General features: G+C 53.1%; 2 protein-coding genes across 2 annotated transcripts; one reads left to right on the top strand and one right to left on the bottom strand.

The window, feature by feature from the left end:
• Nucleotides 1–756: 756 nt before the first annotated feature.
• On the bottom strand, nucleotides 757–2,384 carry LOC103649151 (uncharacterized). The gene is made up of 6 exons (XM_008673485.1): nucleotides 2,286–2,384; nucleotides 1,551–1,626; nucleotides 1,357–1,442; nucleotides 1,089–1,190; nucleotides 897–978; nucleotides 757–812 (listed from the first exon to the last, which is right to left on the bottom strand). The coding sequence occupies exons 1-6, from the start codon at nucleotides 2,382–2,384 to the stop codon at nucleotides 757–759; spliced, it is 501 nt and encodes a 166-aa protein (XP_008671707.1).
• A 17,473-nt stretch (nucleotides 2,385–19,857) lies between these two features.
• On the top strand, nucleotides 19,858–24,359 carry LOC103649150 (DNA glycosylase superfamily protein). The gene is made up of 5 exons (XM_008673484.4): nucleotides 19,858–20,605; nucleotides 23,034–23,091; nucleotides 23,199–23,282; nucleotides 23,389–23,530; nucleotides 23,679–24,359. The coding sequence occupies exons 1-5, from the start codon at nucleotides 20,035–20,037 to the stop codon at nucleotides 24,087–24,089; spliced, it is 1,266 nt and encodes a 421-aa protein (XP_008671706.1). The 5' UTR covers nucleotides 19,858–20,034; the 3' UTR covers nucleotides 24,090–24,359.
• The last annotated feature ends 602 nt before the right edge of the window (nucleotides 24,360–24,961 follow it).

Here is a 24,961-nt window from a genome sequence, read left to right as displayed (position 1 = left end):
TTTTCAATCACTAATATTAGATATTAGTTACACATGGCTATTACATTAAAGTAAAGGATGAAGACAACCCAGCTTAATAAAATACTAAAATCGTGTGTTTGCATGTTTAAAAAAACACTTTGATGCTTTGTAATATATAGGTATTTTTCTCATTCCTAGTATAATTAAATAAAAAATATGTTACTTTCACAAGTTTTGAACAAGTACAATTAATTGAAGTATGTAAATATAATCTTTGATTTTGGGTACCAGGCTTTGAAATGTTAGCAATTCCAACATTTGCTTGCTTCAATCTAAGGATCAGTCTTGAAATATTTGTTGTATTATTGTCTAAATCCAATGACCGAATTCTTTTTCTAGAAATAGTGTTCCAAATGCCCCAGATCATTCAAGGTTCACATAAAAAATCAAACCAATCTTAAATCCCTAATCTAGAATGGGTCTATGAAAATTGAGAAGACGATTTAAGGAATTAAACTGGGGAAGAGGATCACACCTAAACTGGTGGCAGCACATAATGAAGCGATGAGGACGAACCAAGCAACCGAAGCGATGGAAACGAGAGGAGACAAACTCAAAGCTTCATCGGACTATCCAGCCAGGTCTCCAACATGAAGTATATGGTCCTACACTCGTATAGTTTAGTTTATTTCCTGGGCTATTTAATTTAGTTAATTGGTTCATTGGTGTCAGCTAAACCCAATGGTTCCTATGCAGATCTGCCACTGGTAGAGTAGAAACTTTAAAAGTACAAAGTTATAGAGAGCAAACAAGATTGGTGAGTGTGCTTACTGCATTGAACAACCTGACAACTAATTGGCCATTAGCCAAACAATTCGTGTAATCTGCAATACAAATGATGGAAAATGTCGTGGTATTTAAGAACAGAGCATTACCCCCTTTGGTTGCAGCCTTGATGAGCTCCTTCTCTTTGTTGTCCAAGTGGTCTTTAGGTATGGCATGGCCCTTCTCTGCTGCCTAGATTTTTCCTTTCCACCAAACAAGAGCAAATCAATTGATGGCTTGCAGTAACCACATTTCAAGGAGAGTGCAGGCAATGTCGAAGGGGGATGAGTTGAGAGACATACCACTCGCTTCTCCTTCTGAGCCTCCCCCTTTGGCTTGTTCTCCTCTACCACTTCAACTAACTTGGCGGCCGCCAATGTCTTGCGCGCTGACAGGATTGGACCCTAATGTGCATGAAGCTTGTTAGCAATCTATCAGAGAAAACCCACATTTTTCTTCCTCGCTTGGTCTCTAATGATTTTTGTGTCGTACAACAACCAGACAAACAATAAGAAATGACGAAATGCGGCAAACCTACATTGGAATGAATGGGAGGTGAGAATGAATTACGAGGGGATCATCGGGGAGTTTCTTGGACATGATCTTAAGGAAGGCGACGTGGAACACCCTGTAGCCTTGCTCGAAGCTGGTGAAGGCTGAGCAAGAGGCCCCTCCTCATCATCATCTGTCTCAGGGTGGGAGAGGGCCTAGTCGTCATCACCATGGAGGATGTGGCCCTGCGGGGATTCAATGTGTGCTCTTGCTGCTGATCGTCGTGACCTTCCTCCTCGAGTCTTCGTCGTCCGAGTTGTAGTCGCGGGCCCATGGGTGCTTCAGTTGCTATGGAAGTTGTTTTTTTAATAATACTCAGATGTTCACACTCACTCGCGTACCACATCTTGAAACCAACAAATTCATAAGTAGCAGCTGGATCTTCATCCCCCGCTAGTCCCGTCTCAAACCAGGGCCACAAGTGGCGGGGTGGCCAATCATTTGGCCTTCTTCCTGTCGAGCTCAACCCTCCGGTGAGACTGGCACTGACGTCCACCTGACTCATCGGCCACAAGGGATTTCTGTGTATCGCAAGTTGCGTGGTGAACGACGTGCCCAAACATAGGACCTGTTTGGTTCAACTTTTTTCTGACCAGCTTTTCTTGAAAATCTGGCTGTGGGGAGAATCTAAGTATCATTACGATTATGTGTGGAGGAAGATAAAGTTGTTCATAGGGCTCAGGATCTAGAAAGTGACGGATTCCTTCTATTACAACGACTCAACCGATTATGTGTTTATGTTGATTTTGGATGGTTTTTGCCCCCAACGAATTTTATAGAAGCTGCCTGAAAAGCTGAGCATTTGGCAGTCTTGCAGCAGCTTTTGGTGGCCAGAAGCTGCCAGAAGCCGAAACAAACAGGGCCATAGTTGTAGCATGTAGAATGAAAGGGAAACCAACCAACAGCTAGCAGACAGGAGGGATAAGAATGGGAAAACCGAAGCTTACATCTCGCATCTCCATGAAGTTGATGGTGTAGAAGGTCATGGGTGCTGCGACAACGATGCCGAGGATCAGGATGATCATTTGGCCGGCTGCACCTTCCATGGCGGACTGAACTAAGCGACCACCACCACACCGCGGACTGAACACCTGGTTGTCACCGCAAATGTGGGGTAGGAGAGTCCAAAGCTCGCCATGGTCGGCATCCTCGATCTCTGGCCGGTTCTCGCCCGTGCACCAGGCAACCGGTGCGAGACGGCGAGCACTCCTGGCCGGAGGCCAGAAGACGCGCTGTGTGGGGCTATGCTTGGGCAAAGAGGGAGACAGGGGATGTGGCTAGCGACTGAGAGCGGGATCCGGGAAGGGAGCGAGGCTAGGGCCATGGCTAGTGGCCGGTTGGCCGAGCGCGGGTGCGTCTGCGTGGGATGGAAGGGGAGATGCAGACGCCGATGGAAGGGTGGATGGGGCGACGATGGAAGGGGAGATTTGGGGCGGGGGATTCCATATCTGTGTCAATGGAAGGTCATGCAGGAGGGATGCGGCCGCGGGCGGGGCGGGATGCGGGAGGGATGTGTTGGAACTTGCTCTCGGTCGCGAGGGGATCCAACAAGGGTGAACAGTGGTGTCAACAGGGCACACGCGCTAGATGGCAAAAGCTCTGTTAATCCGGCCTCTCACGGGCACTGTGCAGGAGTATTTATAGGTACCTGAGCGCGCAGCGCCTTGAGCTAAGGACGCATGTGCCCTCAGCTACCTAGATTATCCCCAGAATATTCCCATAAAGCAGGGTTACAGATCGTAATTACAGGGATGTCTTTACAAATTAGGCCCGTAACGCACGGCGGCCACGCGGGGCCCGTAACGATGGGCCGGATCACACGTGGGCCTCTGAGCTGGACGAGGCTGCACTGTGGGACGCCCTTCGTCGCCAGTCTTCGTCTGGTGCGGTACATGCGAAGGGTGTCCCTGCCTGTTTTGTCTCTGTTAGCTCAGCTGCTACAGCGAAGACTTCGAGCGAAGGGTGGCGCCTTTGCCTTTGCCCCAACATTTGCCCTCCGAGGGACCAGTTCGACAAAGTCACCTGGTGCCGAAGACGTCGCTAGATGGCGGAGACGCTGCCCTCGCTCGAAGTGGTTCCGCGGGGGTTTTTGATATGACCGTTGATTGACGGCGTACTGTTGGATTGCGGGTTTCCCGAAGCGCCGCGCCCTGTTGGATTGCGGGTTTCCCGAAGAGCCGCGCCCTGCCTATAAAAGGGGGGCGGGGGTCAGCGCTTTTTGAACTTCACCTTCCGCGCTCCGCGAAAACCCTAGCCGCCCTTTCCGTCGTCTTGCTGCTCGTCTGCCCGCCGCGCTCTCGTTCGCCGGAGATCTGGCTCGAGTGAAGCAGACCGCCCGCCGCCGCCGACGGTACGTAGCGATGTCGTCCTCGTCTTCTTCCGCTGCCGCTACACCGCCGGCCGTTCCCTCGCCGCCGGCCGCCGCCTCGTCTGAGACGTTGAGTAGTTTAATGGCGGAGGAGTTGCGCGCCGGCGATTCTGTTGACTTTGGCGTATCGCGGATGTCGTCGGTCCGCGTGCAAGATATGCAGCGGTTGGGTTACTTCGGCGGCGGAGTTGCTCGAGTCCCGGGGACGGAGGAAGTCCCCGAGCTGGAGGGCGAGTTGATTGTTTTCGAGGCGTTCTTCGCCGCCGGACTCCGTTTGCCTGCGCACCAATTTGTTGGCGAAGTCCTGCGCAAGTTCAACGTTCAAATACATCAGCTGACACCGAATGCCATAGTGGCTCTGTCGAAGTACGTCTGGGCGACGACTTCGTACGGCGGACAGCCATCAGTCGAAGTGTTTGCGAAGTATTATTGTTTGCACTGGCAGAAGAGGATGATTGGAGACGAAGTCGCTCAGTTTGGGTCCTACACATTCACGCCGAAGACCAGCAAAACCACGATGCAGGTAGTCAAGTTGGTTCCTTGCGCCCGCAACAAGTGGAGCAACTGGAATGAATTTTGGTTTTACGTTGCGGAGGGCACCGTCGAAGGCCATGAGGGACTCCCCGTGTCCGAGATGTGCTCTCATTTTTACTCAGTGTACCCGCCCTTTGAAGTGGCGGAGGAGGATGTGGACGAAGGGGCCCTTCGGTGCGCCGCCGGTCTGAGCAGTGGGCGCGACTTGGTTGAAGAATTCGTGGCGTACGGGGTGTGGCCCTTGGCGCATGGCTGGGCGTTGGGCGAAGTGTGCCCTCGCCAGATGCCTTTCCATGGCGGTAGGGTGGTGCGGAGTCCCGCCTTCGCCCTGAATCTGCAAAACCGCGATCCGGCCGCCTTTGTGCGTGAGGCGGAGGATGGGGCGGTGCGGCTTGTTGGACGTTACGTGCCGAGGACGGAGGGCCAGCGCAGCTGGGATATCCGCGGGTCGAATGACCGTTTGAACAGGGTTTTTGAATTAAATCAATTGCCATATGACGGCTACCCTGGTCAAGACGATGCGGACCGCCGTGGGAAGAAACCGGCGGTGGAGACTGGAGACGACCCTGCGCCGGCGGCCGCCCCATCCTCTAAAAAGAGAAAATTAGGTACTGCTATGGGAGGACTTGGGGTTTCTGATGGTTTTGCTAGAGAGTTGATGAGGACGTGCGCGGCCCCGGGGGAAAGGATGTCTTCGCCCGAGCTCCGGGAGTCTTCGGCTCGGATGCTGAGGGTTACCGGGGGTTGTTGGCCTAGGAATGTTCCTATCCCCCGCGCGGCTGGCAGGGACTTTTTTACATCTCGCATGGTTCGTGAATGGAGGGTTTTTCCTTACGGGCGGAATATTGCTGCTGTTGTGTCAGCAGTGATGGACAAGGATCGCCAATGGGCTGCATAGAAGCGCCAGGCGGCTGTCAGGCTTGTTGAAGCCAGGCCGAAGAGGCAGCGGGGGTCTGCGAAGGCTGCGGCCTCCGGCGGAGGCCGGCCGCCGCTGGCGGCGAAGTCGGGCGTCCCTGCAGCTAGCAAGGCGCCGGAGGCAACGGCAGGCGCCGGAGGCCTGAAATCGGCGAAGGCGGTGCCGCCGTCCGGCGGAGTGGCGGAGGTCGCGAAGGCGGCCCGAGCGTTGCCGTTGTCGGGCAAACGTGTCGCCGACTTCGCCACCGATATTAGTGTGGAGGACTATCTTGGTGGTAAGTCGTTGGCTCTATTTATTTATTATATTTTTTTATTCTTTTTTTAAATTTAATTTATTCGTTGGTACGTCGCAGGGTCGGGCGAGGGCCAACTTGCTATGGTTGCGCCTGCCGCGGCGACCACGACGGCTGCCGCAGTGCCGAAGGCGAAGGGCGGGGCTCTTAGCGCTGGGGCGAGGTGTCAGCCCTCGCTGTTGTCATGGATGAGGCGGGCGCTGCGACCCGCCGGCTGAAGGAGGTGACAGAGGCGCTGAGTCAGGCCCGCTGAGCTGGACTTCGTCCCCCCTTTTTTTATCGGCTTGCTGGGGCCGCGATCTTACGATTGCTCTGCAGGTGGCTGACTTCGCCAGCCGCACTGCGTCGGGGGCCCTCACGGCAGCTGTGGCTGCCGAAGTCGAGAGACTTCGGACACAACATGCTGACGCCGTCCGTGAGAAGTCGGTCGCCGACAGCAAGTGCCGCAAGCTGGCGGACAAGGTGGCCACGCTGGAGGGAGAGAAGGCTGACCTCCGGCGCCAGTTGGAGGCTGCGCAGGCGGAGGCTAACCTGGCACGGGCGGAGGGCAATCTTGCCAGGGAGCGCGCCGAGCAGCTGCAGGAGCGGCTCACCGCCCTGGAGAGCCGCGTGGAGAGGGCCGAGGCTATGTCGCGCGCGGAGGCGGAGCGGACGCGCCAGCTGCTTGTGGATACATACCGTGGGCTGGGCGCGGGGACCGGTGATTTCGAGGTGCCGGACCGGGAGCCCGGACTTCGCTGCCTGGAGTGGGTACAGGAGGAGTTGCAAGCACTCCCCACTGTCGTGGAGGGATTTATGGCGTATGCCTCCCTGGTCACCTGCGAGGGGGCGATGAACGCGCTCTCCCGCGAAGGGTGCAGGCACTTCGAGGTCTTCGACCAAGCCGATGAAGATTTTGAGCGAGATATCTTTAAGGTAGAGGACCCCGTAGTGAAGGAATCCGCCAGAGCCCTCTACGACCGGATGTGGGGTCTGCATGGTCGCGAGGTGGTCAGGGAGCGGGCCGAGACAGCGAGGGCGCAGGTAGCGTTTTCGTTTGTTTGGTGTTTGTTGGATGTAGGCTGTGTGTGTGTTTGCTGAATTTTGTGTGTTTTGTCTTAGGCGGCGCGTGGCGAGAGGGTGGACGACTTCGGGGCGTTGAACAGCATGCTGTCTGACCCGGAGCCGACCCCGGGGACCGCGGAAGACGCGCCGGGCGCCCCCGCATCCGCTGTGGCCGGCGAAGACCTGCCCCTGGAGGTCGCCGAAGGCGCGCCTGATGCCCTCGCAGCCGCTGCGCCGAGTGCTGAAGATCCCGCAGCGGTGGCGGCGGAAACAGCAGCGGAAACAACGGCGGAGCCAACGGCGGAGGCTCCCGCAACGTCAGGGCCGTCGCAGGTGGCGTAGTGGGTGTAGAGGGTTAGGGAAATTTGTATATGTTGCTGAATTTTGGTTGCTGCGCAGGTTCAAGATTTTGGGCCTGCGCACACAACCGCTACTACTAAATTTTTGGCGGCTTCGACCGCGGAAGATGGTAATGAATGTGGTGGATCTGCATCTGAGTGTTTTGGTTGTGCTGACTCTGGGAGCTCGGTTGAGTGGACTGAGGAGTCGTCGGAGGAGGACTTGGACTATTTTGCGGCCTTGGATGTGGCTGCGGCGGAGGCTTCGCCGCGCGTCGCGGACGCAGGAGATGCGCCAGGTCCTAGCACCGGGCGACGACGACGAAGGGCGATTGCGAAACGTAGAGTTAGTGGGGCGGAGGGGGCTCAGCTTCGTGTGAGTGGGGCTGGCCGGCAGGAACTGTTGTCTTTGCCGGCCGCCGTGAATACAGGTGAAGGGGAACTGCGAAGTCTTTTTGCGGGTGAGGAGCTTAGGATAATGTTATTTAATTATAGGGAGATGGGAATTATTCCTAAGGTTGAGCCGATGTAGAGTGTGGTGCCCTCGCTTGTATATGTAGAGGCTTGTATGATGAAGTTGTGTGCCCTCGCTTGTATATGTGTGCGAAGGCATTGTGTACTTTGTCTAGTTTGTTCTGTGGTGCTGATGTGATTATAGTTGGTCTTGGCGCGGACGGTTTGATGTTGTCGTTTCTGCCCTTGTTGTGCTAGTCCGGTTGCACCTTTAGGCGACTTCTGAGCGGATAGTCTTGGCGGTAGACTTTGGTTTTTTCGCACTTGTTGTGCTAGTCCGGCTGCACCCTTAGGCGACTTCTGCGCGGATAGTCTTCGCGATGGACTTTGGTTTTTTTGCACTTGTTGTGCTAGTCCGGCTGCACCCTTAGGCGACTTCTGCGCGGATAGTCTTCGCGATGGACTTTGGTTTTTTCGCACTTGTTGTGCTAGTCCGGCTGCACCCTTAGGCGACTTCTGCGCGGATAGTCTTTGCGATAGACTTTGGTTTTTTCGCACTTGTTGTGCTAGTCCGGCTGCACCCTTAGGCGACTTCTGCGCGGATAGTCTTCGCGATAGACTTTGGTTTTTTCGCACTTGTTGTGCTAGTCCGGCTGCACCCTTAGGCGACTTCTGCGCGGATTTGTCGCACGCGAGGGTTGCTAGCGCTTAGCCTCGCGGTGACCTCGTGTTGGTCGAATGCCGAAGACCGTCGTCGCGGTCTTTTTTCGACGCATGTTTTTGCGGGGGATTTTTCACACATATATTACATGGCTCCGCCTCGTTAAAAACCTCACCCCCCGGGAGGAAAAGAGTACGGGCCGATACAAGATTGTTTTTGCGAATTACAAGGGCGAAATCAGCCCTGAGGAGTTCAAACAAAAAATTTACGGAGGTTGTCGATGTTCCAGGAGTGCTCCAGGTCCTCGCCGTTTGGCGTTGTGAGCCTGTAAGCACTGGGGGAAGCTTTTGTCTTGACTATAAAGGGGCCCTCCCACCTAGGCTCCAGCTTGCCCTTGGACTCCGTCCGAGCTGTCCGGACGAGTACGAGGTCCCCCTCGCTGAACTCCCTCGGGATGACTGAGTGGTCGCGCCACGCTTTGGTCTGGGCTTGGTATTTGTTTAGGGCCTGTAGGGCGAAGACTCGGTCTCCGTCAATGAGATCCTTTGAAGTTGGCTCGTCCACGTCGGGGACGGCTGACGGAACTGTTCGCGGGGACCCATGCTTTATTTCTTGCGGGGTCATGGCCTCCGATCCGTATAGAAGGCGGAAGGGAGTAAACCCGGTCGCCCTGCACTCAGTCGTGTTTAGTGCCCAGACTGCCTCAGGTAGCAAATCGGACCATCTGCCCTTCTTTTCATAAAGGAGCATTTTCTTGACAGCTGTGAAGATTTTCCCGTTGGCGCGTTCCACGACCCCGTTGGACTGCGGATGATAGACTGAAGCGAAGGCAAGCTTGGTGCCAATGGAGAAGCAAAAATCTTTGAAGTCTTGGTTGTCAAACTGCTTGCCGTTGTCAACTGTTAGTTCGGACGGTACTCTGAAGCGGCAAACAATGTTCTGCCAGAAGAATTTTTGGGCAGTCTTTGATGTTATTGTAGAGACAGCCCGCGCCTCAATCCATTTGGTGAAGTACTCGACAGCGACGAAGGCGAACTTAAGGTTCCCCTGAGCGGTGGGCACGGGCCCGACGATGTCCAGGCCCCAGCGCTGGAGAGGCCATGTATGGGCGATCAGCTTTGTATACTGCGAGGGGCTGCCTGACCGAGGAGAAAACTTCTGGCAGGCTTCGCAGGACCGTGTGACCCGATTTGCGGCGCAGATCATTGCGGGCCAGTAAAAACCCTGACGGATCACCTTAGCAGCTAGGGCCCTTGGCCCTGCGTGTGAGCCGCACGTGCCACTGTGGACCTCACGTAGGATCTGCATGCCTTCGGCTTCGGTGACGCACTTAAGCATTGGCTGACTGACCCCTTTTTTGTAGAGTTGGCCTTCAATCAGTGCGAAGTCTCGGCTTCGATGTTTGAGGCGCTTGGCCTCACTGATGTCGGCTGGATGATAATACCCCTGTAGGAACATGGTTATTGGTGCCCGCCAGTCCTCGGTCATGATAAGGTTGACTATGCGGTGGCCCTCGCTGTCGTTGGTTATTTGGAGCCCTTCGGGGCTCCGGACGGCTGGCGTGCCGATGACATGAAAGAACACGTCGGAGGGCAGAGTTTCGCCCCTGGCGGCAGCCTTGGCCAATGCGTCGGCCTCTTCATTCTTGGCCCGATCCACATGCTGCAAGGTGAACCCCTTGAATTGCCTCTCGATACTTCGGATGGCCGCGAGGTACTGCATGAGCGCGGGGTCCTTTGCCGCATAGTCTTTCTCGACTTGGCCGACAACTACCTTGAAGTCTGTTTTGATGATGCAGGTGGTGACTCCGAGGGCCCTCAGCTTGCGGAGGCCGAGGATGACTGCTTCGTATTCTGCTATATTGTTTGTGCATCTGTCGGATTCCAGATTGAAGCTGAGTCGTGCTGCATATCTGTGCTTGACCCCGACTGGTGAGGTGATGACTGCAGCGACGCCTGCCCCCGCATGGCACCATGCGCCGTCGCAATGGATCGTCCAAACCTTCTCTGCGGATGGGTCTGGCTGTGTTGTTGGCCCAGTCCAGTCGACGACGAAGTCTGCCAGGACTTGAGATTTGATAGTTGTCCTGGGCTCGAAGCAGATGTGGTAGCTGGAGAGTTCGGCCGCCCACTTGGCAATCCTCACCGACGCCTCCGGGTTTCTGAATAATTCGCCGAGTCCCCTATTTGAGGTGACTCGGACCTTGAATGCTTCGAAGTAATGGCGCAGTTTTCGTGACGACATGACGACTGCGTAGGCAATCTTCTCCAGCTCTATCATGTTGCACTTGGACGGCGTCAGCACTTCGGAGACAAAGTATACGGGGCACTGCCGGACCACGCCCTCGACAGTCTGCTCCTGCACTAGTGCCGCGCTGACCGCATGTGGCGAAGCCGCGACGTAGAGCAGCAGGGGGAGCGAGGGGTCGGGGCTGGTAAGGACGGCCAACTCTGTCAGGTACTGTTTTAATGAGGCGAAGGCCGCCGCCTGCTCTGGTCCCCAGGCGAAGTCCTTTGCACCACGGAGTGTCTTGAGGAAGGGGAGACTTCGCTCGGCGGACCTGGAAATGAATCTGTTGAGAGCGGCCAATCTGCCTGTCAGGCGCTGGACGTCCCTGACGGACTGCGGAGGCGTCATGTCTAAGATGGCCTGAATCTTGGTTGGGTTGGCTTCTATGCCGCGGTGTGATACCAGGTAGCCTAATATTTTGCCTTGGCGAACGCCAAATACGCACTTTTCCGGGTTTAGGCGGAGTTGTGCGTCTCGCATGTTCGCGAATGTTTCAGCGAGGTCGGCGAGGTGGTCCTCCTTGCTCTTGCTGGCGACGATGATGTCGTCCACATATGTGAATATGTTTCTGCCAACTTGCCCCTCGGGCACAGTTTTGGTAAGCCGGGAGAAGGTGGACCCGGCGTTCTTGAGTCCCTCCGGCATTCTGATGAAGCAATATGTGCCGAAGGGTGTTATAAAGCTGGTGCTGGCCTTGTCTTCTTCCTTCATGTATATCTGGTGGTAACCGGAGAAGCAATCGAGGAGGGACATGACCTCGCATCCGGCCGCGCTATCGACTATTTTGTCGATCCGCGGCAGCGGGAAATTGTCCTTGGGGCAGGCTTTATTGAGACTGGTGAAGTCGATGCACATTCGCCACTTCCCGCTCTTTTTCTGTACCATCACGACATTGGAGAGCCATGTGGGGTAAGCCACTGGCTCGATGAATTTGGCTTCCAGGAGGCGGTGCACTTCTGCCTTGGCGGCCTCCGTCTTCTCGTCGGACATCTTGCGAAGCCGCTGCTTTTTCGGCCGTACCGAAGGGTCGATTCCCAAACTGTGCTCAATTATTGAACGGCTAACCCCGACCAGATCGAGGGCCGACCAGGCGAAGACATCTTTGTTCTTGGTCAGGCAGCAGAGGAGCTTCTCTTCTTCATGCGAAGTAAGGTCTTCGCTGATAATGACTGTCTGCTTGGGCGTGGCCTGGTCGAGGGGGACAATCTTGGTCCCGTCGTTGCTCTGCAGCTGGGCCTTGTCGTGCTGCTTATTGGTTGGGCTGGCAGGCGCGGGGACCTCGCGTTGGGCCGTGAGGCAGTGCACGTTTCTTTGACCGGGCACGAAGTCCCGCTCTATGTTGCGTGCAGTCTGTTGATTGCCGAAGACTGTGATGACGCCTAACGGACCTGGAATCTTCATACATAGGTACAGTCCGTGAATGGCTGCTTCGAACTTATTAATGGAGCCCCAGCCCATGATGGCATTGTAAGGATATACCATGTCCACAATGTCGAAGGTTATTTGCTCGCTTCGGGCATTGGGTGCTACACCGAAGGAGAGAGGCAGCTCTATTTTGCCGACGAGGAAGGTGCCCTTGCCACCGAAGCCATACTGCGGGTTGTCCGAAGGCTTAAGCAGGCTATGGCTTATGCCCATGCGATCGAAGGCGTGGAGGAAGATGATGTCTGCCTGACTGCCGTTGTCAACTAGGACTTTGTGCAGGTCCCAGCCTGCCACGCTGCAATTGATAACCATGGCGTCGCAGTGGGGGGCACTGCGCAGGTCGACGTCCCGTGCGTCGAAGGTTAGCGGTATGTGGGACCACTTTGTCTGCACGACTGGACCCGTGACGGCGACATGGTTGATGCTGCGGTAATGGTCCCGCTTCTGCCGCTTGGTGTCGAAGTTAGTGCTGGACCCCCCAGTTATCATGTGGATGACCCCGCGATATGGTTGATCGGCGAAGTCTTCCTGCTTTGGGGCATGGGGGATGTTTTGATGTTGCTGGTGTGGTGGTGGGGGTGGAGGAGGTACGATTTGTACTTCCTGATGGTGTTGGTAAGCGTGGTGCGATGGATGCGGGGCGGGAGCGTGGATATATGGTGGAGGAGGTTGCTGGTAATTGTGCGCGACAATTTTGGGGTTGTCGGCTGGCTGCGCCCGTGCCATTCTGTCTCTGGTAGCCTTCGTTTCGAGGCAGTCTTTGGTTTGGTGGGCACAGTCTTCGCCATGGAAGAGGCAGTAGAATCGGCGCGGCGGCTACGCACGCCCTCTGTAACACCCTGAATTTTGAAGTAGAAAATTTTCTTTGCTCTATACCCAAAATTCAGGTGTTACTTCCCTTTTCTCATCCTTCCCCAATCTTTTCTTTCTCATTTCTATAGGAGAAAAGTGCTTATTTTAATTGTAATTATAGTCTATTAACTAAAACTCCAAGGGAGTATGAATTGTTGCATCATGTTGAACCCTAGATTTCACTTTTGTTTGGTGCATAATTCTTGGAAAGTCTAATTTGAGTTTGTGGCTTATTTGGATTTGAATCAAATAGAATAAATAAAAGAAAAAGGGAAAACAATTCAAGAATAAAAGAAAAAAAAGGAAAGAAGCCCACTCCCCCGCCCCCCTCAGCCTTTCGGCCCAGCTAGGCCCATCCCCCGCGCGCGCGCTCTTTCCCCCCCGCTCTCTCTGCCCTGGCGGGCCCGCCCGTCAGCGCGGCCGCCTTCCGCGCGCCCGCACCCGTTTTCCCCTCTCTCTGCTCGCGGGCCCGGCCTGTCAGCCCCGTCTTCTCCGCGTAACTGCCGCCCGAGCTGCGCGCTGCCGCGGACTCCGCGCCCACGTCGTGCGTGGAGCTCGCAACCGCCCCGCTCCGGCCACCTGAGCCAGAACCCCACTCGCCCTCTCCCTCTCTCTCATTTGTGCACCAGCAGACCCCTCTCTCTCACCTCCCCCTCGCTGCGCACACGCCAGAGCGCCGCCGCCACTAACCATCGCCGCCCGAGCCGTTTCCCCGTCGCCGTCGGAGCTCCGCCGTGCTCTCTGCCATGGTGAGCTCCGCCCCGACGTCCGCAACCCGGGACACGCCCCAATTCCCCCTCCCCCTCCCTATTTCCCTCTGCCCGCGCTCACTCGCCGTCCTCCGTGCAACCGCGAAGGTCCGCCACCGTCGCCCTGGGCCGCCGTCGCGCTATTGCCGCCACCGAGGAGTCCCCGGAGCACGCCTTGAGGTAAGGAACCTCTCCCGCCCCCTATCGACCTTTGTATTGCTCTCTGCTGCGCTTAATTCCTCGTCGGAGTTGATTAACGCCGCCGCCGAGCCGCTTCGCCGTGAACCGCCCCCCTCCGGTGCCCCTGTCCCGACCTAGCCCCCACCAGAAGACTCCCCGCGCCTTCCCCAACCTCCCCGACCGCTCAGGTCGCCCCAGGGACCCGCCGAGCGCCCGCGCCCCTCGTCTCCGGCGAGTCCTCCGCCGCGGGGATGAGCGCCGCCGCCCCAGCTAGCCGTAGGAAAGGCCAAGGCCGGCCACCCGACCCCCGCCGTTCATCCCAGATCGGGTGGCCCTGATTCAATTAGCCCGGGCCCAATCCTGGCCGCCTACCGGAGATCCAACGGCCCAGGGCCGCTTCCCTCACACCCCGCGCCCGCGCTGCCCGCTGGCCCCGCCTGTCAGCCACCGCGCTCGCGCTGCCCGCCCGGCCTTGCCTGTCAGCCACTCAGGCCGCCTGAGAGCACCTAGAGGGGGGGGGTGAATAGGTGATCCTGTGAAACTTAAACTTATAGCCACAAAAACTTGTTAAGTGTTAGCACAATAATCGCCAAGTGGCTAGAGATGAGTCTCAACAAAACACAATACCACAAAAGATCAACACAGAGAAGACACAGTGGTTTATCCCGTGGTTCGGCCAAGTACAAAACTTGCCTACTCCACGTTGTGGCGTCCCAATGGACGAGAGTTGCACTCAACTCCTCTCAAGTGATCCAATGATCAACTTGAATACCACAATGTTATGCTTTTTCCTTTCAATATCCCGTTTGCGAGGAATCTCCACAACTTGGAGTCTCTCGCTCTTACACTTGAGATTCACAAAGAAATACGGAGTAAGGGAGGGAAGCAACACACACAAATCCACAGCAAAATGCGCACACACACGACCAAGAATCGAGCTCAAAAGACTATCTCAAAGTTCTCACTAGAACGGAGCTCGAATCACTGAGAATGACAAACGGATGCGCAAAGACTGAGTGTGGATGATCAAGAATGCTCTAAGGTTGCTTGGTGTTTCCCTCCATGCGCCTAGGGGTCCCTTTTATAGCCCCAAGGCAGCTAGGAGCCGTTGAGAACAAATCTGGAAGGCCATCTTTGCCTTCTGTCGTCGGGCGCACCGGACAGTCCGGTGCACACCGGACACTGTCCGGTGCCCGATTTATTTCCATAAACAGCGCAGCCGACCGTTGCCGACCGTTGCAGATCTGGCGCACCGGACAGTCCGGTGCACACCGAACAGTCCGGTGCCTCCTTCCGACCGTTGGCCAGTCCACGTGTCGCGCGCAGATTCTGCGGCCGACCGTTGGCTCGGCCGACCGTTGACTCACCGGACAGTCCGGTGCACACCGGACAGTCCGGTGAATTTTAGCCGTACGCCGTCAGCAAATTCCCGAGAGCGGCCTCTTCGGCCAAGGCAGCCTGACGCACCGGACACTGTCCGGTGCACCACCGGACAGTCCGGTGCCCCAGACCGAAACAGCCCCTTGGCTGTATACAGCCCCTTGGCTGTATACAGCCACCTCTTTCCTTTTCTTTTTCTTCCTGTTTCCAATACTTAGACAAGTATATTAGTACACAAAACCAATGTACTAAGACTTAGAAACGTACCTTTGCTCTTGATTTGCACTTTATTCATCCGTTGCATAAATTCACATTTGAGCACTTGAGTTGGCACTCAATCACCAAAATACTTAGAAATGGCCCAAGGGCACATTTCCCTTTCACCGCCGCGCGCTCGCGCGCCCGCCCGCGGGTCTAATCCTGCGCGTTGATCTGAGATCCGACGGCCGTAGGAGCCCGATACCCCTTCGCCGCGCGTTTTCTTAAAGAGACCCCCGGTTTTCTGAAATTTAAACCCGCCGTCCCTAGTTTCTTACAGTTAGGTCCTCAGACCTTTTATTTAATTCAAAATAAGTATTTAGGGTATATTTTTAACCCCTAAACTTGTAAAATTCATAACTTTGTCATATGAACTCCAAATTAGGTGCCTCAAATTGCAAAATGCTCATGGTATTTTTGTCTATCTATTTAAACAATGTTTCCCTGCTGTTTCCATGTACCAATTAATAGTTAATCATTAGGATAGGATTAAGGTTATTGGAACCCTATTTGAGATAATTAGAAGTTGGTAGACTTTAGTAAAAGTTGGAGCACCTAAGTTTATGGACTTAAACACCTAAGTTTAGGAACTTAAAACCATGCAAGGATTTAACCCCACCACTGACTTAAACCTGATTAGTGGATAATGAATCACTTTGTATAGTCCTCTACCCTAGACCTAGGGAACACCAGAGTGCCTATCCCCTTTTCTACTATGAACTTGTGATCTCTCTGTTGCATATGTTTGGTATGTTGCTTTTTGTTTGTTATCTTCCCAAGTGCATAGTGTGAATGATTATTTTACGTAGACAACGAGTAGTCTGTGTTTCCCGAGGAGGTTGCAGAGGAAGTCCCTGATCAGCAGTTTGGTGAAGGCAAGTGTCCTCTGACCCATTATGTCCCATTTACTTTATAATACACTGTCCCGCATACTATGAACAACCTAAGGATTTACTAGCTTTCTATTTACCTTGTCCTTGATTTACCTTTTGGGTTACTATGGTTAGCTACATGCTAGCGCTTTACTTTAATCAATGAACATGATGAGATACAATGATGATACTATGATTTTATTCTGGATATGATGATATACTTGTGGCATTTAGGGGACTCGGGCTGTTTCTCGAGTACCTCTCCGTAAGGACCTGTTCGTTGAGAGACCACCCGGGATAACAGTGCAACCATGAGGGTGGAATGGTGTGCCCTTAGCTAATTAATTAGAGGAACTAGAAGTGTAGTTGCTTCGCCGTCGTGCCGTCAATGGGGTCCAGGCACAGTGCTTGCTCTGCCGAGGCTGAGTGCCGAGGTTCTTTCGTTTTGCTTTTTTAGTCACCCTCCTGCGGGGAGAGGTACTGTGTTTATCAAACTGGAGAAACCTAACGGGCAGCTATGACCTCTAGGGAATCTTTGTAAAGGCTTCGTAGTGAATCCCTGGCCATTCACCTTGGGAGTGAATAAGGGTCTTGCAAGCCCGGGCTAGAGAGGGAATCACGGCTCATGGGTAAAGTGTGCGACCTCTGCAGAGGGTAGTGAAACTGGTATATCAGCCATGCTCACGGTTAAGAGCAGCCTTGGGATCCTCTTTGATTAGAGATACAGATGGTTCGAGATGCAAGGATTATGTTATGGTTTTGGTTCGACTATGATGATGATGTTCCTCGATGAGGAAATGGTTCACAGGTTGGTTATTACTAAAACTTGGCAACCACTAATAATAAATACCTGACCAACTAAAAGCAACTGCTTGAGCTTAACCCCACATAAAGATAGTCCACTTCAGCCAAACAGGACATTTGCTGAGTACGTTGATGTGTACTCACCCTTGCTTTACCACAAAACACCAGGTTGTCCACATTGCAACCACTGCTCAGGAGAAGACGAAGCCGTGGAAGGAGACTTCCAGGAGTTCCAAGACATCGACGAGTTTGAGGATTAGGCTAGCGACCTCCCCTAGTCAGCTGCCTGTGGTGGGTTTATTTACGTTGGCTACGTTTCTATTCTGTGTACTTTGATTATATTATGTAAATGACTCTAGTCTTTTATATTATTACTTACTCTTTATTGTATTCGAAGCATTGTGCTATGATGAGTCATTTATGTAATCGCTGTGTACGTGAATTTCTGATCCTGGCACGTACATGGTTCACATTCGGTTTACCTTCAAAACCGGGTGTGACACCCTCGGCCCCTACCACGAGTGCCATTTCCGCGGCCCTGGGGGGATATTCCTGGCGGCGAGGGGGGTCAGCAGCGGGATGCTGGTTGACGATGTTGTGCACTTGCTGCTGGTTGCGGCCGTCTCGACCGGAGTCTGGCTGCGGAGTCCTTGTCCACGTGCGGCTGGACTGTGGGGCATCTTTTGGCTTCCTTTGGGACTCAATCTTGCGCTGGTGGAGCTCTTCGGATCTGGCGTACTTTTCAAACAACTGATATAACTCCTGGAGGTTCTTTGGCGGATCTCTGATGCAGTGGCTGTACAGGACGCCGGCGCGAAGGCCACTGATAGCATAGTGGATGGCAATCTGGTCATCGACTGAGGGCAGCTGTGATTTGAGTGTTAAAAATTTGCGGTAATACTCCCTTAGAGTCTCCTTTTCCAGCTGCTTGCAGAGCGAGAGTTCGGCCAGGGCGTCGGTGTCTGGGCGGTACCCTTGGAAGTTGAGCAGGAACTTGTCCCGGAGACTTCTCCAGGAATCAATGGACAACGGAGGCAACCTGGTGAACCAGGTGAGTGCCGGGCCCTCGAGGGCGATGATGAAAGACTTCGCCATTGTGGCGTCGTCCCCTCCAGAAGATGCAACGGCGACCTGATAACTCATTATGTATTGAGCCGGGTCGGTGCTGCCGTTGTACTTGGGATAGGTCCCTGCCCGGAAATTAGCTGGCCAAGGCGTCACTTGCAGGTGTGGCGCCAGGGGACTTCGCTCATCGAGATAGTTGACCCCTTGGAACGGCGCGGCGTGCGGGAAGGTGAAGTCGCGCTGGGGGAAGCGCGGGTCCTCCGGTTGCACGCGGTGTTGCAGGGGGGCCCATGCTGCAGGCCAAAGTGGTCTTCGCGCGTGTCTTCGAGTTGTGCGCGCTGCTGGAGGGGTGCCTCGTGCTGCAGGCCGGGGTGGCCTTCGCGCTGCATCAGCGCAATCTCCCGCTCGAGTTCTTGGGCCTTCTGCTCTTCGTCGTGTATCATTTGCCGCACTTTGGCTAGTGCGGACACACGCTGGCGCTTGGCCTCCAGTATCTCCTTCTGCCTCTGGAGATTGCGGTTCTTGAGGCGCAGGGCGCGCAACTGTAGCTGTTCTTCTGCTGAGACGCCGAGGACTTCACCGTCCTCGGTGAGGTCTGCGCCCTCCGGTGGTGCGAAGCCTGAGGGCCGCTGCGGTTGTCCTTCAGGGTCGCAGGTGCGGAGGGTGTCGTCTTCGCAGGCGCGAGGAACATTGTCTTCAGTGGCCTCTTGGTGGGTGGAGTGGGTGAGGGCGAGGGCCTTGCCCTTTCTTGCGGCGAGCAGTGCTGCCTTCGCAGCCTCGTCGGCCTTCGGGTTAGCTCTCTTGGGTGCCATCGCGGGTGGTTTTCTCGTAGCACGAACGGTGGACGCCAAATGTTGGAACTTGCTCTCGGTCGCGAGGGGATCCAACAAGGGTGAACAGTGGTGTCAACAGGGCACACGCGCTAGATGGCAAAAGCTCTGTTAATCCGGCCTCTCACGGGCACTGTGCAGGGGTATTTATAGGTACCTGAGCGCGCAGCGCCTTGAGCTAAGGACGCATGTGCCCTCAGCTACCTAGATTATCCCCAGAATATTCCCATAAAGCGGGGTTACAGACCGTAATTACAGGGATGTCTTTACAAATTAGGCCCGTAACGCACGGCGGCCACGCGGGGCCCGTAACGATGGGCCGGATCACACGTGGGCCTCTGAGCTGGACGAGGCTGCACTGTGGGACGCCCTTCGTCGCCAGTCTTCGTCTGGTGCGGTACATGCGAAGGGTGTCCCTGCCTGTTTTGTCTCTGTTAGCTCAGCTGCTGCAGCGAAGACTTCGAGCGAAGAGTGGCGCCTTTGCCTTTGCCCCAACAGGATGAGCTGGAGGCAGAACGTGCACCGGGGGTGCGCCTGGATTCCGCCGTTGAAGGTGCGACTGTGGGATGCGGGAGGGATGCGGCGGGCGAGCGGGATGCAGGAGGGATGAGCTGGAGGCAGAACGTGCACCGGGGGTGTGGACGCCTACAATAGACTTATAATTAGTAGTAGAGATATATATCAACTCATTAAAAATAATTCAATTTATTATTTTAAAAATAGAAGTAATAAGATTATTAAACTGTTTGGGTTCACCAGCTCCATGGATCTGCAGTAGCGACCGGCCAGGTCAGGATTCAGGAAGGAAACAAGCCAATAGGGCATGCATATCTCATTTTATCCATCAGAAAATCTATATATCCCTGCTTCCACCGTCTGGTACAGATCGACGTGCTCCGACCATGCATGGCATGGGGCGTACGTGGTCTCGTCACTTTCGTGCATATATATGATCTCTACTAGCTAATCGCCATGATTAACTACTGCATCAAAGGTCCGTCGTCTGTATAGTTACGTTCCCCATGACGACGACGACGATACGGTTTCGACGTGGCACCTACCGCGCGCGTCCGCATCACCCCTCCTTTTTCCGATCCCTCTGCGCGGCTGCACCTCCCACCCACCGCGCGGCGCGGTGCGGCCCTGCGCGCCACTCCGCTACTGGCTGCTACAACACGCTGCGGCCGCTACCGCGCTATCTACTTAACCGGCTCATCACCTGCTCCGGCTCTTCCGATCGTCTCTCGCTTTCGCTCACAACGCGCGCGCGCGTCGGCACAAGCTCACTTTACGCGCGCGAGAGAGCACAGGCACGGGCACGACTCCACTCTCTCGCGCGGCTAGGTGTAGGTGTAGTGTAGCTAGCACGCTCCAGTCCCCCGGGCCATGTCGTCGGCGGCGGCGGCTCCCCGTGTGCCCGGGGCCGCACGGAGGCTGTCTCAGTCTCCGAAGCCGCCTGGAGCCAGGGACAAGGAGCCGCCTCCGCCGGCGTCGGCCAGGAGAAAGAATCTGCTGCCGTCGCCGGCGTCGGCCAGGGGCGCCGCGGCGTCCATGCTACTGCGCCGTGCCGCAGTCGCCGGTGGTGGGCGGGGGAGCAGCTACGTGCACCCGTCGTCCTCGCTCAGCGTCTCGTGCGCGTCGGAGGCGTCCACCGAGTCATTCTGCAGCCGGGCGTCCACGGGCCGGATCGGCCGCCGCCCCGCGGGCCCGCCCGCGGGGGCTCCCCGGCGGAGGGCGGCGGGCTCTGCCGGACCTCCCTCCGCGCGGCCGGCGGCGGCGGCGTCGGCGTCCAGGAAGGTCGCTAGTAGCGGCGTCGTGCCAGGCGGCGGTGCAGCGGCCACTACTGTTCACCATCAGGCGGTGCCGCCGGTGGTAGCAGGCGGCTTGTTGAACGGAGAACCCACCGCGGCGGCGTCAGCGGGGCCGCCGAGGTGCCCCTGGATTACCCCTAACAGTGGTAGGTGGTCAAAACAAATCATTCATGAGCTTATTTATGGCTATTTTCGGTAAGGTCAAGACACATTTGCTAGCTTATCGTATGTATACGAAGACCTACAACATATATACTAGACACTTTAGACGACTGCTTTTCACCTTTAATTTGTCATGAACTCATGATAGACATCATGCATATATATTCTTAGATTATTACATCTAGATTAACAGATATCAATTGTAACAATATACATACGTACACAGTTAGTGCCAGCCCCCCCCCCCAACCCCCCAATCAATTTGGTTGGAGAGATCAGAGCATGTACAACACACATAAATGTCTTACATATCTTAAAGGGTATTAAAAACACAAGAGACAATATCTTGTAAAGGAACGTCTCTGGCACAGTTCTCTAAGTCTAGATACGGTTCCACACATACAACTCACGTAAATGAGTCGTACTCAAGAGGCTCTAGTGAATAAAATATAAGGCTTAGATATATTGGATTGTATGAAGGGGTTTCTTAGGTGTATCTAGTGCTTAAAGAACCATAATATAGTATCTAGTTTGTATATGCCATTAGGTAGAAGTGAAGACGCGGCTGGTCTAGTAAGGAATGCTTGCCTACATTTAGAGAAACGGTGGTCATGCATTTTTTTTCGCTTTTTATGGTTGGAGATTTACAAATAGGATTGCGTTGTAATGAAATCTTACTTTTCGTTGGTATTGGGTTTGTGTTTTTTGGGGTTTATCCTCTACTTTGGTTTGGAGGTTTGTCCCTTCTTAGTGCGCAGTCAGCGATGCTACTAGTTTTGTAAAACCTTGGCCCTAACCTCGGTAGAGGTGAAAGCTGAATTTTATTTCCATTATCTAAAAAAATACAGCAAATCCACTTTCTGAACTCTTGTCCTTACCTCCAATTTAGGTGACTGATCGATACCTATGCTGTGTTTGCTAGCTACACTAGGATATTTGGCCGGAAGATTATGATATATCTTCGAGTTCTCAGATAACTCTAGTCATGTCAGTTTCTCAAATAGATTCTAGTTCTACTCCGCCATAGCCCTTAGATATCTTTTTTCCCGGGCGTTTATTTTAATTTCTTTATTTCGAAGTTGCATCAGGGATGGGTGCTTCTCACTTGCGATGTTTGCTAAAGACTAAAGTTTCTTGTTTCTCATTCAAAAGGTCGAATTTAGCGACATCAACATAATTAGCATATAGGCTATAGTTCCATCAATATAATTAGCATAGGCTTGCTCATTTCTATAATTCTATTTCGACGGGCTGGAAAGGGAGCTTTACATCCACACTAGACGATACATACTGTCTCCTGAGTATATACAAGATGTTTTTTTTTACCATGCATTGCATGATAAAGACGCCTAGGCCAATCTTGGACAATAGATGACGCTTAGATCATACATGACATCACAGGAGCCGTTTGGTGGCAGTGGCATAAAAAAAATACTACTAGAATAAAAAGATGCACTGAAATATCTGGTGGGCTGTCGGTTATCGAGCAACTTGTCGATTTTTATCTTCCAAAGGGGATTCCATTGCACGCTATACCTACCTGACGGAAGTAATATATATTTCGGAAATTAATTAAACCGTAGCTCATCCAACCCTTTTAAATTTACATCTGTTTGAACTCTGAAGTATGAGCTCAGTATGTATAAAGTGGCAGCAGTGCCTTCTGCAATTAAACCTAGCTGCCAAACTGGCTACTGTGGATAGAATATAACCGATTTTAGGCGCCTAATGGACAACCCAAAAAGTATGACGGCTTCGATCTGAAACAGTACATGATCAGCTGGACCTGAATTTTCCACACACTGTTCCAGTTTCACCTAAAGGTGTCGCCTCAAAATGAAAAGTATTAGCTGACCATATCGCGACCTTTTTCTTTACAAGGATAATATGCCTAATCATTGCTGTTCTCTTAGTTTATGCATAGCTTTGCTTTACATCTTTTGTGCAGTACGGTTAGCAGCTGGAAGGCCATGATCACTGTAGATAGTTTATGTAGCGCTATGCTCGCAATCTTTTCAGTGCTACTAGTTCTGTGGAGCTTTTGCTTATTTGTTCCTAGTCATCAGTCAGTCCTATCCTACCTGCTATGCTAGGCTGCTACCGGTGCTACCTTTGTTCACCCTGTTCGGCTGGGACCTATAATTACTTCCATGAACAAGAACATATATATTCTGCTCCTGGCCTCAAGATTCAACACCGAAGAACAAGTTTAAATGCTATATATTATTCTATTAGAAGAATACTGATCTTAATTTGTTGGAATAATGAAATGCTTAATCTGTTACCAAATATTCCAATGTAAAGCCACCTAATCTGAAAACCTGTAATAGTTTACTGAGCCTTCTCCTAGAATGACCAGTTGCTTTCAGCTGACTGTAAGGAATTCATCGATGTGACCTTGCATTGCAACAGATCCCTGCTACGCTGCCTTCCATGACCAAGAGTGGGGAGCTCCAGTACATGACGACATGTATGCTCTAAACCTGCTCAGATCAGCTAATTTTTTTTTTATTATTTTCTGAGACGTATGATCAGCAGTGGATTGAAAAAGTTACGATTTTTAGTCCTAAACCGCAGGAAACTGTTCGAAATGCTGACTCTGTCTGGTGCACTGGCTGAGATGGCATGGCCTGCGATTCTCAGCAAGAGGGACACCTTCAGGTAAAGCAGCCACAGACTCACAGTATAGTCGTAGTCGATATTTTAACTGCTCACCAAAACATCTCAGATGTCCTAAAACAAACTCAAAAGCGATTACACTGCACAGGGAAGTGTTCATGAACTTTGACCCTCAGTTGGTGGCAAAGCTGAACGAGAAGAAGTTCTTGGCGCCAAGCAGCCCCGCTAGCTCCCTGCTGTCGCAACACAGGCTGCGCATAATCATTGAAAACGCACGTGAGTTGCTGAAGGTAAGGTGATCATGCACGCAGCACGCCATTCTATCCTATCCATCTGCCCCGCACCTAAATTTTGATGAGCCGAAACATTATTACCAATAATTTGCAAGTGTTAATATTGATCGATTTCTGCAACTACTACATACGCTGCTGCTGACAGGTCATCGACGAGTTCGGATCGTTCGACAGCTACTGCTGGAGCTTCCTGAGCAACAAGCCAACGGTCGGCAGATACCGGCACACGCGGGAGGTGCCGCTGCGGACGGCCAAGGCCGACGCCATCAGCCAGGACCTGATGCGGCGGGGGTTCCTCGGCGTCGGGCCGACGGTGGTCTACGCCTTCATGCAGGCCGTCGGCATGGCCAATGACCACCTCGTTACCTGCTACCGCTTCGAGGAGTGCTGCGACCTCGAATCTTGCGCGGCGCCTGAGGGCTACGGCGGTGACAATTGCAAGAAGCCGCCGGCGGCGGCGAGCGACCAGGAGTTGAGCATGCTCTGTGGGCTGGTGCAGTGCGTCGCCTTGGAGCCATCGAGAGCCGCCACCGCCACTGTGATCAGCATCTCGTAGCAGGGAATTTCAGTTACCTGCATGCTATGCTGGTGACTAACGAACGAGAACATGTTTGTCATTTTAGTGTCTGCGAGTGGTTTAATGCTTACATGTACAGTAGCTATTATCAACCATGGATATCATTTTAGTATTGCCATTGTGTTGCTATTTAATACAGCATGATTTCACACCCACAAGCAACCAAATAGCACAAATGTTCGTACTATAATTGTACAGAACTCTCTTTCACTCTGAAGCAAACAAAGAGCCTCCCTGTCATTCTTTTTTCATAGTTACATAAAACAAGAAAAGGCAAGAAAATGCTAGTTTAAGATTCTCCCTTCTTTTATCAAGTGTCTTAGCCTCTTTGGTCTCTATATAAAAATGAGACCGAAGAAAATCAGAGAAATTGACTATTTTACCTTTTGATCTTGTTTATTCTGATGTATGGGACTTGGTTTCCTTCGTTTTGAAGGGAGACTTTGTTACTTGTGACCTTCATTGATAATTTTTCTCGTTTCACATGAGTATATTTCTTGGATTCACGAGCTTAAATGCTCACGGTTTATTAGAATTTTGCTATTATGGTTCACACCCAATTTGATTCTCCAATGTGTTTCTAGGTCGATTATGTAGGTGAGTGATTGTCTCGCTCTCTCTATCAGTTTCTCGCTGAGCAAGACACCCTTCCTAAATATTTTTGTATTGATGCTCATGCTCAGAACGGTGTTGTTGAGCGTAAGCATCGTCTACTCGTGCATTACTCTTGACATCGTCTATTCCTTCGCAGTTCTGAGCTGAAGCTGTGTCTACGACTGTTTACCTTGTGAACATTCAACCCTCTATTTGTGAGCATAAGATTGACTTATCCCTTGTGGTTCAGATTGATG

Source organism: Zea mays, chromosome 2 (assembly GCF_902167145.1).
Source record: "Zea mays cultivar B73 chromosome 2, Zm-B73-REFERENCE-NAM-5.0, whole genome shotgun sequence".
Taxonomy (NCBI): Eukaryota; Viridiplantae; Streptophyta; class Magnoliopsida; order Poales; family Poaceae; genus Zea; species Zea mays.
Note: the sequence above shows the minus strand (reverse complement) of the source record. Positions and strands in the feature narration are given on the sequence as shown.

Bases quoted from the DNA above. Each gene is read 5' to 3' on its own strand.
- LOC103649151 (XM_008673485.1), bottom strand. From the start codon at position 2,384: ATGGAAGGTGCAGCCGGCCAAATGATCATCCTGATCCTCGGCATCGTT. The intron at 1,627-2,285 runs GTAAGCTTCGGT...CAACTTCCATAG, and splicing joins ACTTCATGGAGATGCGAGAT to CAACTGAAGCACCCATGGGC. The intron at 1,443-1,550 runs GCAAGAGCACAC...CCTCTTGCTCAG, and splicing joins GAAGGTCACGACGATCAGCA to CCTTCACCAGCTTCGAGCAA.
- LOC103649150 (XM_008673484.4), top strand. From the start codon at position 20,035: ATGTCGTCGGCGGCGGCGGCTCCCCGTGTGCCCGGGGCCGCACGGAGG. The intron at 20,606-23,033 runs GTAGGTGGTCAA...GCATTGCAACAG, and splicing joins CTGGATTACCCCTAACAGTG to ATCCCTGCTACGCTGCCTTC. The intron at 23,092-23,198 runs GTATGCTCTAAA...CCTAAACCGCAG, and splicing joins GCTCCAGTACATGACGACAT to GAAACTGTTCGAAATGCTGA.